This window comes from Myotis daubentonii, chromosome 1 (assembly GCF_963259705.1).
Source record: "Myotis daubentonii chromosome 1, mMyoDau2.1, whole genome shotgun sequence".
Lineage (NCBI taxonomy): Eukaryota > Metazoa > Chordata > Mammalia > Chiroptera > Vespertilionidae > Myotis > Myotis daubentonii.
The window spans coordinates 22,739,094-22,758,284 of NC_081840.1; the positions used below are offsets into that span (position 1 = coordinate 22,739,094).

General features: G+C 39.7%; 1 protein-coding gene across 7 annotated transcripts in view; it reads right to left on the bottom strand.

The window, feature by feature from the left end:
- Window positions 1-18,276, bottom strand: part of ZNF410 (zinc finger protein 410) — a 28,571-nt gene extending 10,295 nt beyond the window's left edge. For 4 of the 7 annotated variants that reach the window (XM_059691136.1, XM_059691112.1, XM_059691102.1 and 1 more), the window contains exons 1-6: window positions 18,077-18,276; window positions 16,506-16,641; window positions 13,197-13,415; window positions 11,347-11,538; window positions 5,321-5,471; window positions 4,420-4,601 (exon numbers count right to left, since the gene is read on the bottom strand). In XM_059691136.1, coding sequence (XP_059547119.1) covers window positions 4,420-4,601; window positions 5,321-5,471; window positions 11,347-11,538; window positions 13,197-13,415; window positions 16,506-16,641; window positions 18,077-18,109 — 913 coding nt within the window. In that variant the 5' untranslated portion in view covers window positions 18,110-18,276. The remainder of the gene's footprint in view (window positions 1-4,419; window positions 4,602-5,320; window positions 5,472-11,346; window positions 11,539-13,196; window positions 13,416-16,505; window positions 16,642-18,076) is intronic. The other 3 variants (XM_059691119.1, XM_059691094.1, XM_059691129.1) reach the window with 1 other exon arrangement.
- Window positions 18,277-19,191: the final 915 nt, after the last annotated feature.

Here is a 19,191-nt window from a genome sequence, read left to right on the forward strand (position 1 = left end):
ATTACAGTATGTAATATGTGCCGCTAGGATTTTAAACTTATATACCAATTCTCTTTAAGAATCAGTTTCTAGATCCATTAAAAAGTACAGATTTTTTAAAGTTATAAAGTAGATATTATATTTTCTCATTTTATAAAGAAAACAAATAGCCCTAACCAGTTTGGCTCAATGAATAGAGCATCGGCCTGCGGACTCAAGGGTCCCAGGTTCAATTCTGGTCAAGGGCATGTACCTTGGTTGCGGGCACATCCCCAGTGGGGAGTGTGCAGGAGGCAGCTGATCGATGTTTCTCTCTCATCGATGTTTCTAACTCTCTATCCCTCTCCCTTCCTCTGTAAAAAATCAATAAAATATATTTAAAAAGAAAACAAATAAAAAACATGTTTAGTCAAGGATACACAAAAAAAATCTATAAATTATGTTAAAAGTAGATATCTTCATAGTGGTATTATAGATGATTTATTTTCTTTCTGCTTTTCTGTAATTTTTTCTACAAAAAAAACCACACTTTTTTTTCTACAATCTTGTTTAAAATTCAAACATGCATGGTAAAAACTGAGTAAGGCCTGTTGACTGACAGTACTGTTAACATCCTGGTTTTGATATTGTACTATGACTGTATAAATGTCACTTTCTGGGGAAGTGGGGGAAGCACACACAGAACTCCTTGTACTATTTTTGCAATTTCCTGTAAGTCTATAATTATTTCAAAATAGAAAGTGAAAAAAATCAGATGTAGTCTCTATCCTCTAAGGGTCACAGACTAGTGTGAGAGAGATAAATGTATTTATAAATAACTTCAATGCAAATTCTTGTACAAAAAAAAGGCTATAAGCATTTAGAAAGGGAAGAAACACTGATTGTGATAATTTTTTTAAAGAAGTTGAATTTAAGCTGGTCTTAAAAGATGACAAGGATGGAAGAAAATTCCAGGCACAAGGAATAGCATAAGCAGAGCCTTGAAACTGAGAGTGCCCAGGTCAAGTTCAGAAACGGCAAGTGAGAAATAATAAGAAATATATACATTGGTCTCTGGCCCTGGTTCTTCGCACAGAGCTCCTACAATTCTTATGGATAAGGGTACTAGGAGACTCTTTTGTTCTAAAATTGAGTCTTTAATCTAGCGGTTCTCAACCTGTGGGTCGCGACCCCTTTGGGAGTCGAACAACCCTTTCATAGGAGTTGCCTAAGACCATTGGAAAACACATATGTAATTACATACTGTTTTTGTGATTAATCACTATGCTTTAATTATGTTCAATTTGTAACAATGAAAATACATCCTGCATATCAGATATTTACATTACAATTCATAACAGTAGCAAAATTACAGTTATGAAGGAGCAACAAAAATAATTTTATGGTTGGGGGTCACCACAACATGAGGAACTGTATTAAAGGGTCGCAGCATTAGGAAGGTTGAGAACCACTGCTTTAATCCCAGTTGCTGATGCAGGGTTCCTAACATCTTGTTGCAGAGAATTGCTTGGTGTGGGGGGAAAACCCACACATTTGGTGTCAGAGTGCTGTGAGTGTGGTTGTGTGAGAATAAAGGAGAAACAAAAGAGTGAGTTTCTCCTACTCAGCAAGTAAGGCTGGCATGGTGATAACACAGGAGCTAGCCTGAAGGAGGAAGGGCTACTGCTCTAGATTATCCTGTTCTTTCAGACTGCACCACACAGCGTTATGTGGTGTTTTTCTTTGTTTGTTTGTTTGTTTTTGTTAATCATCACATGAGGATATTTTCCATCGAGTTTTAGGGAGAGTGGAAGAGAGGGAAAGACAGAGAAAAACATCGATTGGTTGCCTCCTGCACAAGCCCCGATCAGGAGCCAGCAAGTAAGATATGTGCTCTTAATCAGAATTGAACCTGGGACCTTTTGGGTGGACGCTCTATCCACTGAGCCAAACCGGCTAGGGCCACACAGCTTTATGTTTATAACATTCCTGTGGACTGCAACTTTTTTGAAAGCATATTTGTGTACTTACATCTACCCCAGAATGCTAGGTACTCAAAAAGTTGCTGACTGAACAATATCACATATATAATATAATAATATGAGTAAATGTCAGAAAAACTGAAAATTCTAGTAATAAATAAGATTAAATGTTTAATGAGATGAACTAAAATAACCTTAAAGTAGAAGATTTAGAAAACAGAATCGAGTAGTATGAATCTCTGCATCAAGCTGCCTAGGATAAAGACACAGCCTCCCTATTTGGACACTGAGAGGGTGGTGATTTTGCGGAGATAAAGTACAAAGGAGAAGAGGAGGCTTAAAAGGTAATGTTGCATTATGGTTAAAGCATGAGTTACTTAACTCTGAGTTCAAATCCTGGCACTACCACTTACTAGTATGGGGAAGATATTTAACCTCTCTAAGAATTAATATTGTCTGTTTGTTTTTAATCATCAACAGAGGATATGTTTATTGATTTGAGAGAGAGAGAGAAAGGGAGAAATTGGTTGCCTACTCTAAGTGCCCCAACCATAGATCAAACCTGCAACCTGGGTATGTGCCCTGATCAGAAATCAAATCAAACCAGCAACCTTTTGGTTGGGTGGCTCCAAAAACCAGTTTTTTATCTATAAAATGAACATAATACAATCTCAAAATATTATTTTGAGGATTAAATGAGATAACACAAGTATTCAGTACAGTGCCTGGCATAGTAAGTTCTCTTAGTAAGCCACTAAAACTAGCAGCTCTGCCATTTCCTAGTTGCGTAATGTTAGGCAAGTTACGTAACTCTCTAATCTTCTGTTTCTTCATCAATAAATACAGTATGTACTGAATAAAGTTACCTTGAAAATTAAATAAGATACACACACACACACACACACACACATATGTGCTCGGCACATATTAAATTACCTCAATAAATACTAACTTTTATTATTATATTAATTTTTAAAAGATTTTTTTTATTGATTTTGAGAGAAAGAGAGGAAGAAAGAGAGAGAAACAACAGTATGAGAGCGAAACATAGATTGGCTGCCTCCTGCATGCCCCCTACTGGGGATAGAGCCCAGAACCCAGGCATGTGCCCTGACCAGGAATCAACCAGGAAACTTTCAGTGCACGGGGATGACGTTCAACCAACTGAGCCACACCAGCCAGGACTATTATATTAATTATTAAGACCCGGATCTGTGAGTCATCCTGGGAGATGTGATTGAATTAAGGCCTGGGAATTCGATGAGAGAGCACACCGAGTGAAAATGAAAGAAGCTGGAAATTCTGATACTGGTGAACAATTGGAAGATTAACAAGGGAGAGCTAGTAAAAGTTAGAATAAAGAGAGAAAATCAGGTCATTCTCTGAAGTAAAAGAAAGCATTTTAGGTTGTTCAGTTTTACGAAAAGCTACAAAGAGGGGAGCAGCACAAGGTTGAAGTCACTGTACTTAACAATAAGGCATGGTGAACTCTACTTCTTTCCTAATCTGTTCAGCTAGATGTTTTTCTTAGTGTTGTTGGTGTTTTTTTTTTAATTCAAACTGCTTTCTTGGAGCAAGTATAGTTTCCTCTTTCAAAGAGGAAGAGCTGAGAACAGAGCTATTCTGCCCTGAAACACAGCCAATGGTAATGTCAATCTAGAGGGGATCACACCTGGAACAAATGTGACTTCAGCTTGGACTTTTAAAATGCCCTTTAATCGTACCTGCTGCCATGTTAGTAATGCAAGAATGAACAAGGAAGAGACAAAGGAAGTGGCAAGAAAGTAGAGAAGAGTTACACATCCCAAGGCAGTGATCTGAGTTCAGTGAGTAAGCTCTGGCAAGAGACTTAGCACATGCTGGGCAATGGCTTGGCAAGTCACCCTATCCTTCAGCTATCCCCTCATGTCTCCTTCTCAGGCTGAGACTCAGGGTATCTTTATTTTGCCACTTTGATATGAACATGTTGTTTGACACAGACAAGTTAATTCTCTATTCTGTTTCTCATGCTGTGAGGCCCTAACAAGCAAGCAAGCTCCTCAAAGTCAGGGATTATATCTTCGCCTTTGTATTTCCCCCATCTTACCCCATTCAGTGCCTAGAAAAGGCTCAGTAAGGTTTCTGTGACTCAATATTCATGCCCAAATTACAGTTGTATAATGTTCAAAGATATCTGGAAAGATGTATTTTGTCCATTTCTCATCATATCATTGCTGTCAGAGGTTTTATATTCCTTTCTACACTTTAGGCTCCTAGAGGCAGAAATTAACACTGTCTGTTCCTCACACACAGGTGAAAGCTCAAGAAACGTTACTGAATGAATTGAAGTGCCATGAGGAATCTGAAATAAAGAAATTCCATCTTCATAGTTCTAGCAACAACCTTCACCTCTATTTCCACCTCAGAGCCTTTCCTAAGGATATGTAAGCCAGCACTAAGCCAAACAGTTTGTCCATGGGAAGGTGAGGGTTGCACACACCTGTGTGGATCCTCAGGTGGTTCTTCAGGTTCCCGGCTGTAGTGAACTGCTTACCACAGCTAGACTCAGGGCACATAAAGGGCTTCTCTCCATTGTGGGTCCTCATGTGCACCTTCAGCCTCTGCAGCACATAGAAACTTTTCCCACAGCCTTCTGCAGGGCAGATGAAGGAGCGGTCATTTCTGAAAAACAAACAAACACGCATGAGCAACCATACTTAAAAATGCTTATTGTTGCCCTGGCCAGTTTGGCTCAGTGGATAGAACATCGGCCTGCGGACTGAAAGGTCCCAGGTTCTATTCCGGTCAAGGGCATGTACCTTGGTTGTGGGCACATCCCCAGTGGGAGGTGTGTAGAAGGCAGCTGATCAATGTTTCTCTCTCATCGATGTTTCTAACTCTCTATCCCTCTCCCTTCCTCTCTGTAAAAAATCAATGAAATATATTTTTTAAAAAAATGCTTATTGTTAGAGAGGACGAGTCAAAGCTCCTATTGACTCTGAAGGCAGACAGTAAATCCCAAACCTGGATATACTGAAATTACCTGAAGTTTGTTAAAACTACAGACGCCCAGGCCCTTCTTCTCAAAATATGGATTTCTTAGGTTTAGAGTGGGGCCCAAGCTTATGCATTATTCTTTTTAAGTTCTCCAAGAAGTTATATTTATAACGAGATTTGAGAACACTTGCTGCAGCTCATTTAGATGCCAAATGTCTTATTAAATATTTGCCAAGAATGAGATAAATGAGACAATGATGATCTTTCTACTAGAGAACAAAAGACATCTTAACCACAAATGAGTGGCAGCCCTTGCTTTCCATTAATTTATCAATTGGGGGTACAAGTTCCTCTGAAAACATCAATGTCTTTGGCTCCAAGTGTGGAGTCTCAGCTTTGCTCACCGATGAGTTTTGAGGTGGTACTTAAAGTGAGCTGGCCACACAAATGTCCGGTCACAGCCTTCAACTGTACACTTGAGCTTCTTTTCCACTTGAGGAAGGGGCCCCGATTCTTTGGGTTGCCCGTCACCAGAACCAAGGTGGACGTTTTCTCCTATAAGAGAGTCACATATTTGTAATCCAGGAAAGAACCCTGCTCAGCTACTTTGGTTCAAACAAGAAAACTCCTATATTTTATTCCTAGTGATCACTTATCAAATACCTATCTTCATCTTCCCCAACTCTTCGTATCCATTTAACAAAAGAAGTGAGAGTGTTCCACATGCCCATCCCCTTACGCTAAGAACTGCCAAAGCCATCATGCTTTGTTGCATAGGCTAGGCCTCCTGGCAAATGTAAGAAATGTCAAAAATGGTTTTGTATCAAAAAGCAGAGTTAAACCTATTTTGTATTACACAGATTGGTGGGAAGGCAGGTATATCAACACCCAGAGTGGGGTGCTACAGATGACTTAAAGTCATAGGTAACAAAAACTTGTATTTTAAGGAGAAACAGCCATTCTGGGCTTACAGTAGTTAATTTCTTTTGTAGCTGGCCATTCTTACATTTCAATCTTCTGAAGTCAATTTGGCTATTCCTATCATTCTACAGAGTAAGAGCCACCTTCTCATTTTCTGTACCACCCCTCTTCAGTTATAAAATATTTAACCAGTTAACTGCCAAGTGTCCAAAAGGAAAACCATCTCCACATGCCACAATATTTTGAATTTAATTTAAAAAATCAATTTGCAATGAATATTATAAAAATAAATATATTACTCATAATTCGGGTGTTCTTGAATATTTCCAGCTGAAAATTCTTATGAAAAATGACTTTAAAGTTGGTCAGGGCTGCCAATTAGGGAAATTTTTTTTTTTTTAATAGACTTACATGGCGTGTGGGGAAGGTCCGCCACTTGTGTCTACAGATGCTTATGGTGTACAATGGGTTAAGAATGCAAAAACTCAGCAGATTTTAAAATTTCTAACCACACTGTACAAGAGAGAGATAATATCTACTGAAGTTTTTTGTTCAACAGAATAAAAGGAGGAGAGGAGAGAAGCACACATTGCAGTACCTCCTTAAATTTAAATAAATCAGTTAATTAAAAATTATTTATATTCCAAAGTAGCAGGTGGTGCTCCTATCCTTTTAGACATAGTTGGACATCAATTGAGAAAAACATTCATTTAATTCTGCTATAGACATAAAGACTTTATCTTTCCACTCATACATACCTTAGAAAGACAAGAGTTGGGTACATATGTTGTTCCTATCACACTCCTTGGAACTTGACAGTTGATCAAAGGTAGTGTCTGTCCCATCTATTAATCTTATTCTCTTCCTGCCCTACATTCGCTTTCCTGTACTCCATCAATGCTAGTCATAAAACTAATTGCTCCAAGGTCAAAGTAAAAGCTAAGATGCCTTCTGCTAGTTAATATTAACTTTCTCTTTTAAAATACTGTCTCAGTTCTTTTTATTTGTTTAATTGAAAAAGCAGTACCTGTACATGGGTAAAATTTAAACAGCACACACCACAAAGGAAATTTCCCAACTCCAAAGCTCCACAAATTAATTTCTAATGAAAGGTCTGTAGAAACCTCTGGCTAATCCAGAGATTTAAGCCTGTGACAGTTGGGGCTCTGTGCATTCAATTTTGTAGACACAATGATCTACACTAATAAAAGAGAAACATGGTAATTGGCGTACGACCGCTACCCTTTTCATTGGCTAATCAGCGAGATATGCAAATTAACTGTCAGCCAAGATTGCTGCCGGCAGCCAGACAGCTTGAAACTAACATGAGGCTTGCTTGCTTCAGTGACGGAGGAAACCAACGTTCCCCGCCTACGCCTGCAGCTGCAGGCCTCTGAGCCTGCAGTTTCAAACATTGTAACAAATACCTCCAGACTTCAGCCAGCAGATTCACAACATTGTATGCAAAGGCCGGAAACCTACTTTCAGGAGCGGAGGCCTAAGAGCTGGAGCCAAGCCTCAAGCTAAAGCTGGCCCAGAATAAAAAAAAAAAAAAAAGGAAAAAAGGAGCATTTGGGAGTTCAGTCACCCCCAGCCTGAAAACAGCCATCATCCCCTCATCCAGGCTGGCCAGGCACCCCAGTGGGGACCCCCACCCTGATCCAGGACACCCTTCAGGGCAAACGAGCTGGAACCAACCCATGCACCAGGCCTCTACCCTATATAGTAAAAGGGTAATATGCCTCCCAGCACCAGGATCAGCGGAGCCGCGAGGCCTCCCGACACCGGGATCAGCATGACAGGGGGCAGCGCCCAAACACCCTGATTGGCCCTGCTCTGTGTGTGACAGGGTGCGGCACCCCAACCCCCCCCCCCCCCGGGCCCTGCTCTGTGTGTGACGGGGTAGAGCCATAACCTCCCCATCGGCCCTGCCCTGAGTGTGAGAGTGGTGGCGCCCCAACCCCCTGATCGGCCCTGCTCTGTGGGTGATAGAGGGCGGCACCCCAACCCCCCCGATCCCCCCTTCCCCCCGAGTGCACAAATTTTTGTGCACCGGGCCTCTAGTATAATTATAAAGCAGAAGAAAATCCCTCAGCAAAGAGTGAGTTGCCTTGTATTTTGAGTCCTTATAAAATTACTCCCTTAGAGAAGTGCTTGCTCCCTCAATTACTGTGTTTTGGGGGGGAGGGGGGAGTACTGTTTGCAGACGACAGATTAGCTTAAAATGACTTCAACAATGATAGTTTTGAATATTTAGAGGTCACCTGATGAACTGGTTCAAACAAAGAGAAAGACAAAGAAATTCAACACCTCATATTGCAGAAGCTGGATAACAACTGTAAACACTTTAAATCTCCTACGGTTATGCCAGCACGTCTTTGCATTTGGGATGCAATTCCCAGTGAGGTTATCATATATAGCAAGGATCAGTCAACTTTTTCCGTAAAGAGCCAGATAGTAAATATTTTTTACTATGAGGGCTATATGATCTCTGTTGTAAGTACTAAACTTTGTCATGGTAGTTGCCATAGACGATTTGTAGAACTAATTGGCATGCTAGTGTTCCAGTAAAACTTTATTTACAAAAACAGGTGGGTATTTGGCCCATGGACCTTTGCCTACCCTGATATAAGTATCAAATGCAAAATTAAATTTTGTTGTTGTTGTTAATCTTCACCAAAGGATATTTTTTCCATTGATTTTTTTTAGAGAAAGGAAGGGAAGGAGGGAGGGGAGAAAGGGCTAGAAGGGGAGAGGGAGAGAGGGGGAGACATCGATGTGAGAGAGCCTCATCAATTGGTTGCTTCCCACCTATGCCCCGACTGGGGCTGGGGATCAATTCTGCAACCCAGGTGTGTCCATAACCAGGAATCTAACCTGCGACCCTTTGCTAACCACTGAGAAACACCAGCCAATGCAAAATTAAAATATTTTAATGTCTTGATCAATTTAGATGAGTGTGAAGATGATGTGCTTTGATAAACTGTGCTACAGGACTCACAACGTGGCTTCAGTAATGACAAAGGTTTTTGTTTAAATGTATTAAAATACTGAATGAAATTTCATTACGTTATTGGGTAAAAAGCAACATTAAATTAATATGTTTCATATAATCTAAAATGTGTGTGTAACCACATTTAGCAAATAGCAATTTACAATGTTTAATTTTATCCACATGCCTAAAATATATAATAGCCCCTGTTGAGTGTTTCCTTCCACGACTCGCGTGGAGTAGGGTTCAGTATCTGAAAGAGGAGCCGCACAACAAATGAGAGAAAAAGACACAAGATAATTTTGCAATATTGGGGGACCAGGCGGCAAGTCCCGAAGGACTTCCTCTCTGTGCTCAGGCCTCACCAAGCTTTTATTGATCTGGGATGCACCCATAGCATAGCCCTAGGCAGGTGACCCCCTGCAACAGGCAGACTAGCCCATCAGCAAGGATTTACATAATAATAAATGGGGGAGTAGTTTCAGCTACCACTGTCTGGACAAACAGAGGTGGCGCCTAGCTCCAACCTTTGGGAGGGCTTCAAAGGCACCCAGCCTTCGGGGGGTTCTCTGTCTATGCTTATCAGATAGTGAAGGCAATAAACAGTTTCCCACAAGCCCCCAAAAAAGGCTTTTAGGCAACCATTTTATTGAGAAAATGGAAGATTATCATATACTAGAGGCCTGGTGCACAAAAATTCATGCACTTGTGGGGGGGGTCCCTTAGCCCGGCATGTACCCTCTCACAGTCTGGGACCCCTCAGGGGATGTCCACCTGCTGGCTTAGACCTGCTACCCAGGGGATCGGGCCTAAGCTGGCAGTCAGACATTCCTCTGGCAGACCAGGAGCCCTCGGGGGATGTCCACTTGTCAGCGGGGAGCAGGCCTAAGCTGCAGTTGGACATCCTTAGCATTGCTGAGGAGGCGGGAGAGGCTCCCACCACCACCGCTGTGCTGGCAGCCGTCAGCCTGGCTTGTGGCTGAGCACAGCTCCCGCTGTGGGAACGCACTGACCACAAGGGGGCAGCTCCCGCATTGAGCGTCTGCCCCCTGGTGGTCAGTGTGTGTCATAGTGACCAGTCATTCCCAGTCGTTCTGCTGTTAGGGTCAATTTGCATATTACCCTTTTATTATATAGGATAAAGGCCTGGTGCATGGGTGGGGGCTGGCTGGTTTGCCCTGAAGGGTGCTCCAGATCAGGATGGGGGTCCCACTGGGGTGCCTGGCCAGCCTGGGTGAGGGGCCGAGGGCTGTTTTCAAGCTGGCCAACCCCCCAGTGGGGACCCTCAACCCATGGGGGTGTGGCCAGCCTGGGTGAGGGGCTGAGGGCTGTTTTCAGGCTGCCCACAGCCCCTTCAGGGTGGGGGAGTCCCACTGGGGTGCCTGGCCAGCCTGGGTGAAGGGCTGATGGCCATTTTCAGGCTAGCCATGCCTGCCAGCAACCCAAGCTCCCAGCCTCTCCTTTTTTTCTAGATTTATTTATCTTCTATAATTGAAACTTTGTAGCCTTGAGTGGAGCCCAGGGCCGGCCAGGTCAGGCAGGAAGCTTGGCTTCCTCCATTGCTGGGGGCAACCCAAGCCTCCTGCTCACTCCAGCTCTGTGGCCACCTCCATCTTAGTTGGGTTAATTTGCATACTCAGTCCTGATTGGCTGGTGGGCATGGCTTGTGGGTGTGGCAGAATGATGGTTAATTTGCATGTTTCTCTTTTATTAGTGTAGATTTGGACTCACCTTATACTCAAGCATATAAGATAGTTGTTATGCTATCTCAAAGTAACATATTTTGAGAGTAATAAAAACATCCACACAATGCTGATTATAAAGCATTTCCCAGATAGAATCTTATTTAATCTCTATAACAACCTAATCAGATATGCTACCTGACCTCTATGTTCTGAACAGGAGAAAATTGAAGCTAAGGAAGATTATATTCCCCAGGCAGGGAACTAGTAAACAATGGCACCAGGTATGGATCTCAGGCTCCCAGAGTCCAAATCACAAGTTCCCTCCCTATACTGCTTCTCATTGGCAAATATAGCACTATTCCCTCAATGTAATATGGGGACGCTGAAGATTTCAGGATCCAGAAATCAGCAAAAGCATCACAGGAATAATTTGATCTTCATTAGGATAGGGCCTAAGCACCTGCATTTCTAAGTTCTTAAGTGATACCGATGATCCAAGGGCCACATTTTGAAAATTACTGGGTAGAGAAAAGTGGCAGAGGAAATAGTACAGACATGCTAAACTCAAAAGAAACAATGCAGGGGGAGGGGGCAGACTAGAAAGGGTCAATGGGATTGGGAGGGGGGAGAATGTACATCTATATTACTCTCAACATTAAAGATAAATCTAAAAAAATAAAGTTTAACATTAAAAAAAGAAATGAGACAGTACTACAGCCCGCATAACTAGTTGCTAACTTGTCATGAGCAACAATTTCGTTTCCTCAAAATATAACCATCGCATTACCAAAATCACTGCATAGAATACTGGAAAACACCACAGGGGTCTCACCATTGCTGCTGGTTTTTGCATTCTTTGCCAGCTGTGCACGAGTAGCAGCGATCAAACTGTCATGGGCCAACTCCTGAACCCGGAGGAACCATGGGATGCTACTGTCCGTGCTCTCACTGGAGAGGAAATCATTTCCTGAATCCTCTGCCTCATCTTGTACAAATACTAAGTGCTCAGCTGAAGAGCTCAGACCTGGTAGAAACAAGAAGACATATGAAAGTTAGCCATCAGGTAATCCTTTTATTGGAGCCCTGTGTGTCCTGAATCAGCTGTTCCAGATTTTCACCTCTTACCTCAAGCTTCAGTTCTCACACAAGATTAGGTTATCACCTTTCCACTCCCAGCCTGCAGACTTGTCTTCATCTTACCTCCTATTTCAGTGGCAAAGATGTCCTTCCCGGCAACCAGGCTAACCCTTTCCTCTTGTATCCCCATCCTACCCTTCAATTAACCCATGTCTCCTCCAGCTGTCTCTTCTCTACTGGCCAGCCTACAGCCTCCCTTACAGCCTTTAAACCTGTTCAAGTTCAAGTCTCTTCTATCTTTACTTTTTTAAAAAGAACAAAAAGTCCCAAGTACTTCTCTAGCTATCCACCTCCATCTGTTCCTTCAAAGTTAACTTTCTTGAACAAGTATAACTGCTAACTTGCATATTCACTTTCTCACCTGCCACCTACTCCTCACCTTTCTTTCTTTCTCTCTCCTCTCTCTCTCTTTCTCTCTCTCTCTCTCTCGTTACCCAAGGATTTTTTTCCCATTGACTTCTAGAGAAAATGGAAGGATGGGAGGAGGAGAGGGCAGAGAGAGAGAAACATCGACTGGTCGTCTCTTGCAGGTGCCCCTATTGGGGCTGGGGAACCTATGACAGAGGTACATGCCCTTGACTAGGAATAGAACCTGCCACCCTTCAGTACGCAGGCCAGTGGTCTAACCATTGAGCTCCGGCCAGGGCTACTCCCCATCTCTTTAACCTTGACCTCCACTTCTACTACTGCAAAAACAATTGCTCTTGCTAAAGTCACTAGTCCTCATCTCACTAGCCCATTCTGAAGTATTTGGCATGATTTAGTAACTTTTCTTCTTTAAAACATTTTCCTTCCTTGGATTCCCCTTCACCACTCACATTCTATTTCCTTATTAAATTTATTAGGGTGACATTGGTTAATAAAATTATATAGGTTTCAAGTGTATCGTTATATAATACATCATCTGTATATTGCATTGTATGTTCACCAACCAAAGTCAAATCTCCTTCCATCACCATATATTTGATCCCCTATACCCTTTACTACCTCCTCCCCACCCCCTTTTAGCAATTTCTTCCTATTCTTCTGTTACCCTCTTAAATGTTTGGGTTTTTCCCCATCGTCCCAGATTTGCCTATTTTTCTGTTTCTGTTCTAGATTACTCCTGAATCAAAGAATCCTGCTCACTGTTTCATACATTCCCTGAATGCTGATAAGCACCAAAACTACATATTTCATACCAGACCTCTCTATAGCTCTGGATTTGTTTCTAATGCTAAAGGATTCCTCCTCCTGAATGTCCCTCCCACAGCTCAACATCAACAGGCACAAATGGGAACTAATCATCCTCCCTCCAGCCCTGTTCTTTGTGTTCAATATCTTGGTGACCAGCACCACCTAATTTCCCATACAAGAAACTTTTGATTCACCCTAGAATCTGCCCTCTCTCTATCCACATTTAATTGATCACTAGACTATACCAATTCTCCAAAGTAATAAAATAATAAGGCTTCGTTTCATTTAAGTATGTCTGAGTTAAATATGGCCCAGCACAATTTTTTTTTTAAAGCATGAGCAGAGTTCAGAAAAGGATAAAAAAAATACCTGCTCTTGTTAAGTTAAGAAGAATAAAAGAAGTGCTATCACTTGGCTGTAGATCTTGCAACAGGCTAGGAGACTCTGGAGTGGACAAAAACTCCGGGGACTTCTGTACAGTCTGGGCCCTCGTCTCCTCTCCGTCTGGGCCCACATTCACCTGAAGGCTTCTTAACACAGCTGAAGGAGGGACCTCCTTGGAGGAGTTAGTATGATTTGGAGTATCATCTAGTAAAGAAAAAATAGTACAGCTTTATAAAGCACCTATTTCCAAAGAGCTCACCATATTGATACATAGCACCTAATACCCTTGTAACCTCTCTTAGCATCTAACACCCTTACAGGAACAGACATTTTCATTTTACAAATACAAAATTTGCCTCAGAAAAGAACAAAGATATGGCTTTAAGTTCTAAAGAAAGTCAATCAACAAGTGAGGGACATACTTCTCTAACACCTGGCAGTAACTAATAGCCAACCATCTACATTTGGAATTATAGACCTTTGTTCTTTTGAGGCCAGAAATCAGTACTTTCCCCTTTAAAAAAAATATGGTTATACAATGAATACTAACCTAAGAATAGGCTCTAAATTTTAAATTATTATTCTTTGGGAGAGATCCCTTCCATGTATGTGACAGTTCTGGTGAATTATTGGGGGACGGGGGGGCATAGCTGGGGAAATAACTGAAATTTTATAGAATCATCAATATGTTTCATTATAGTCTGGGTTTACACTGGATATAAAGAAATAATCAAAATACTTTCTAATTTTATTGTAAGGAGGAGATGAATTTACAAAGGTTTTTATGCAATATAATAAGGAACTGAACTACAGTGCTGAAGCATCCAATGTTTTCAGTGGTTTCTTTCATCTTTATCAAAGGCAGATAATATTTTTTCCAATTTTAAGGAGATAATAGACAAAATTATAGGAATAAAAGTGGAAAGCTAGGGGCAGTATGGCCATTTCAGAGCCTAATGAAGTTGCACAACAATGTAAATATACTTATTAATGCCACAGAACTGGTTAAATAGTAAGTTTTGTTATGTATATTTTACCACAAACATTTTTTAAAATAAAGCTCATAGACAGTCTGTCATTGAACAATAGAAAATAAGTGAATATTCATCAATAGTGATATGAATATTGTGGTACACTCATATAACAAAATACTCTAGAGCAATGAAACCAAACAAACCATAGCTACACACAAGAATGAATCGGATTAATCTCACAAATACAGAGCACTAGTAAAGGAAGAAAGGTACAACATACTTTCATATAACTCCATTAATTTAAAGTCCAAAAACAGCTAAAATCAAACTGTGTTACTTAGACTTGAGTAGTTACTGGAAACTTGGAAACAAAGAACTGTCTCAAAAGCTAAGGACGGTGGTGACCTATGGAACAACAGAGGTTGTCTTTAACAGAGAGGGCTCCTATGGAGGGCTTAGGAGCTGGCAATGTTCTACTTCTTTATTAAGTGGTTGGTATCTCCTTTATAATAATTCAATGTGTATATCCATGTGGTTTTATACTTTTCTGAATCTATCATATACCTCAAGTAAAAAGAAAACATGCAGGCCAAACACATGTATGTTTAGAATGATACACACATACTTAAGAGGGAGGGGAATGAGATTAGGGAGGTTTGTGCAGATACATTTGCTATTGTAATATTGTATTTCATTAGCTGACAGGTGTGTAGATGAGTTTGCATTTATTATCTATAATTGGTTCTTGAAAATATTTTAAATTAAAACTAAAAGAAGGTAATGTGCAAAAGAAGACATGCTTTTGTTTCTGTTTTCATTTCGTTTATTATTGTTAATTATTTATTCAATAAGTTAAAATTGGGGGTAAAGGAGACATATGTTAATACTTTAAACCAGGGGTCCTCAAACTATGGCCCGCAGGCCACATGCAAATACAAATACTGTATTTGTTCCCGTTTTGTTTTTTTTTACTTCAAAATAAGATATGTGCAGTGTGCATAGGAATTTGTTCATAGTTTTTTTTAAACTATAGTCCGGCCCTCCAACGGTCTGAGGGACAGTGAACTGGCCCCCTGTTTAAAAAGTTTGAGGACCCCTGCTTTAAACAATAAAAAATAAAATAATAAGTTAAAATTGGGAGAGAAAAGTTAGGGGAAAAGCCTAATGAAGATAAAAATTTATTAGCACGTGGAAATTTTCACATATTGAAAATCCATAAATATATGGAAAGACTCCCAATATACTAAGAGAAAAATGGGAATTGAAAGGTAGGAAATGTGGAAAAATTTGGAGCTAGTTAGGGAAACCTTAAGTCAACATTTGGTTAGTTCATTATATCTGCCCTTCTTGAATCTTTAAACATTGAAAAAGACAGAAAGTCACTTGAAAAAAAATAAAAGAAAAAGGAACACCACTAGAAGACAGTAACCAGAAGACTATAACAAATAATTTGTTACCAACAAATATTGATCCTCACCTAATTTAACATTAGTATTCCAAATTTTAAAACAAGGACCAGAAAACAAAGAATTCATTGCACCTAAAAATAATGTTCTCCTTGGTAATAGTCAAGGAGGTTATTAGCTTTGGATCACCCTCTTCTCATCCAAAGCTAATAATCTCACTTCCCTATGCTTAGCATTCCACTTCATTCTACTCTCCTGAAGCCTCCTCACCAATTATCCACATTTTCTGTCCACAACGTCTCTAACTGGCTCTTTTCTTTTAGCAAAAAACTACCCTTAAATATTTCAAATCTGAGAAAAGAATTCTTCCATCTATTTTCTCTTTTTCCTTTGCATAGCAGGAGAGTCTTTACAAAGTATAGATACTTCCTCTATACATATCTTACACAAGTATCGCAATCCTCTGCAGCCTGGCTTTCTACCCCCTTTCCATGGAACTGGTCCTGCTAGGTCAACAACGGCCTTGTTGACCCTATCTCACTGGGCCTCTTAGAACATTTGACACACTGACTATTCCCTTGGGTTCCATGCCTGTACTCTCTGCCAGTATTCCTATACTACTCTAGACTTTCCTTCTCCCCTCCACAGGCTCTCCTTAAATAGGATATTCCAAGGCGTTCTACCTTAGCCTTCTTTTCTTCTCACTTTCATATTCTATGGGTGATCATATCCATCCCTATGGTGTAAACTATCAATGCACTTATGACTTCCATGGTTCCTTTTCTCCATGATTCCTAATTTTTACAGTTTCCACCAGTCTGTTATAAAATCAGTTAATCCATTCCACCAGTACCATAGAGTAGGCTAAGCTCTTAGGACTCATTTATCTTAACTGTGGTGTTCTTAATTTTTACCTGGTAACATTAGCCGACTGCATTCTGAGGCCTCAGTCACTGGAAGGAGGGACAAGCAAGTAATGTCTTTAGCTTCTGATTCTACTAGCCCCTGTCCCAATGGGATGGATGTATTCTGAACAAACTGTACCAGGAGCTAAGGGGTGAGGGAGGGGAAACAACATAAAGATATACAAGTTGTTAGGAATGGATATAAACGTCTGAATTTCCCAAAAGTTGATGATGTAATTAAGTCTTAATTGCTCACTAATCTCAGCCATATTCATTGTAAAACTAAATTAACAACAAGTAAAATTTAAAGTTATTTTTATCAAGTCATCTGTTCTGGAGAAAGGTTAAATTATGTAATTAATTTAACCTCTGTCATTTTCCACCAAACAAAGAAATGATAAAAATAATTATATTTTTAAATGATGGCTATTAAAAACTCAACCACATTGTATTGATTACATTTTATAAAACACTTTTCTGTGTATTGGCTCCTTTAAGCCTCACTATAAATCAGTAAGCTTGAACATGTATTTTAAAGACAAGGAATGAAGTTGAAGACACTGAATGATTTTTCTAAGGTCATAAGACTAGTTAGGAGCAGTGTCAGTCTTCAAACTTAAGTAGTTTGATTCCGAAGTCATTGACTTTTCATTATGTAACACCAGATATATTTAAATTAAAATGAGAAAAATAAATAAAAATTAAAAATGTTGTCTTGGCCGGTGTAGCTTGGTTGAGGACCATCCCATCCACCGAAAGGCTGCTGATTCAATTCCTGGTCAGGGCACATGCCCAGGTTGCTGGCTTGATCTGCAGTAGGGGGCATGAAGGAGGCAGGAGATCAATGTTTCTCTCTTATCGATGTTTCTCTCTCCCCCTCTCCCTCTAAAATCCATAAAAAGATATTAAAAAAAAAAATAATGTTGCCCTGGCCAGTGTGGCTCAGTTGGTTGGAGCATTGTCCCATACACCAAAAGGTAGCAGGTTTGAGTCCTGGTTGGAGCACATACCTAGGTTGCGGATTTGATCCCTGGTCAGACCACATGTGGGAGGCAGCCGATCGATGCTGTGCTCTCACATTAATGTTTCTCTCTCCCTCTCCTTTCCTCTCTCTAAAAATCAATAAAAATTATTTTTAAAAAAGTTTAAGTCCTCCAATTACATTTAGAAAGAAAATACTTTCAGATATATATACTTTCTGGAAATACTTTCAGAAAAATTAAAAGAATGGTTTGTGGTAGTAAATATTTACAAATGTATACATACATTACACATATATGCCATATATAAAATATAAAATTTTGTCATATAATTATCTAGATGTATAATTTTATACTTATTAAATAACAAATATTAAAAGTCATAAGAGGTAAAAATGGAATTTTTAAATCTTTGAAAAAGTACTTAGTAAGAGGAAAAATAATAAACTAGTAGTTACAATCAAAACAATATGGCCCACAAAGACTAAAATTTTACTATCTGGCCCTTTACAGAAAAAGTCTGTTGACCCCCCAAATTAAATAAGGACAACCTTTGGAATACAGCCCACCAAAAAGAAAAGAAAAGCTGATTTGGCTCACCTCTGGTTTGGATTCTAACTCATCTGATAACATTGATTCAGCTTCCAAATCCTGTAGCTGTTCAGGCGACAAGTTAAATTTTTAATTCAAAGTCAATGACACCTTCCTGTTTATGCTCATATTCCTCTAGGAAATGCTATGCTTTTCCTGTAAGATGCTGTGCTGGGTAGGAATCAATTTAGCCTAAAATGAGGGAAAGAGAGAGAGAATATTAAGAGCAGAGGAAACATGTAGCTAAATAAACAAAGACTTTATCTATTGTAATAATCATAAGTTGCATGCCCTTTTCCACTATTTCCCACCCTGGTATATCCACAGCAAGCAATAAAGAATTCGTCCTAAAACAATTGTTTTAAAATAGCACAAACCCAGTAGGTATCAAAACTCATAAAAAGTTTTACTTTGACGTAGAATTTCTATTTCTACTAACCTATTCTAATGAAAGGTCTTAAGTATGAGAAAAGCTATATGTCCAAAGAATTCATCTTATCATCTGTGATAATAAACAACTTCAAACAACATATAAATACATGCATATACCCAACAATTGGGGAGTGTTGATAAATGTTGGTTAAATTACAAAAACAAAATATGAAATTACAAACTTGCCAATATTAAAACTAGTTAAGATAAGCATAGGAAAAGTGAAAGGAAATTCACACAGCTGTGATAGTAGTTAATTGGGTGGTAGGCTGGTGTGACTATTTTCTCAATTTCCCAATTTTTCTAAACATATTTATACAGTCAGTCAATATTTGAATAATATTTTCCCAAAGTAGTACTCTCAGGACCCTGATGCAGCTGTTTTCTACCCATAATTTAAATTCTTACTTTCTTTTTCTTTTTTTTTAATCACATATTGTTCTTTTTTAAAATATATTTTATTAATTTTTCTTTCTTTTTTTTTTTCTTTTTTTTTTTTTTTAGAGAGAGAGGAAGGGAGAGGGATAGAGAGTTAGAAACATCAATGAGAGTGAAACATCGATCAGCTGCCTCCTACACACCTCCTACTGGGGATGTACCCAAAATCAAGGTACATGCTCTTGACCGGAATCGAACCTGGGACCTTTTAGTCTGCAGGCCAATGCTCTATCCACTGAGCCAAACCGGTTAGG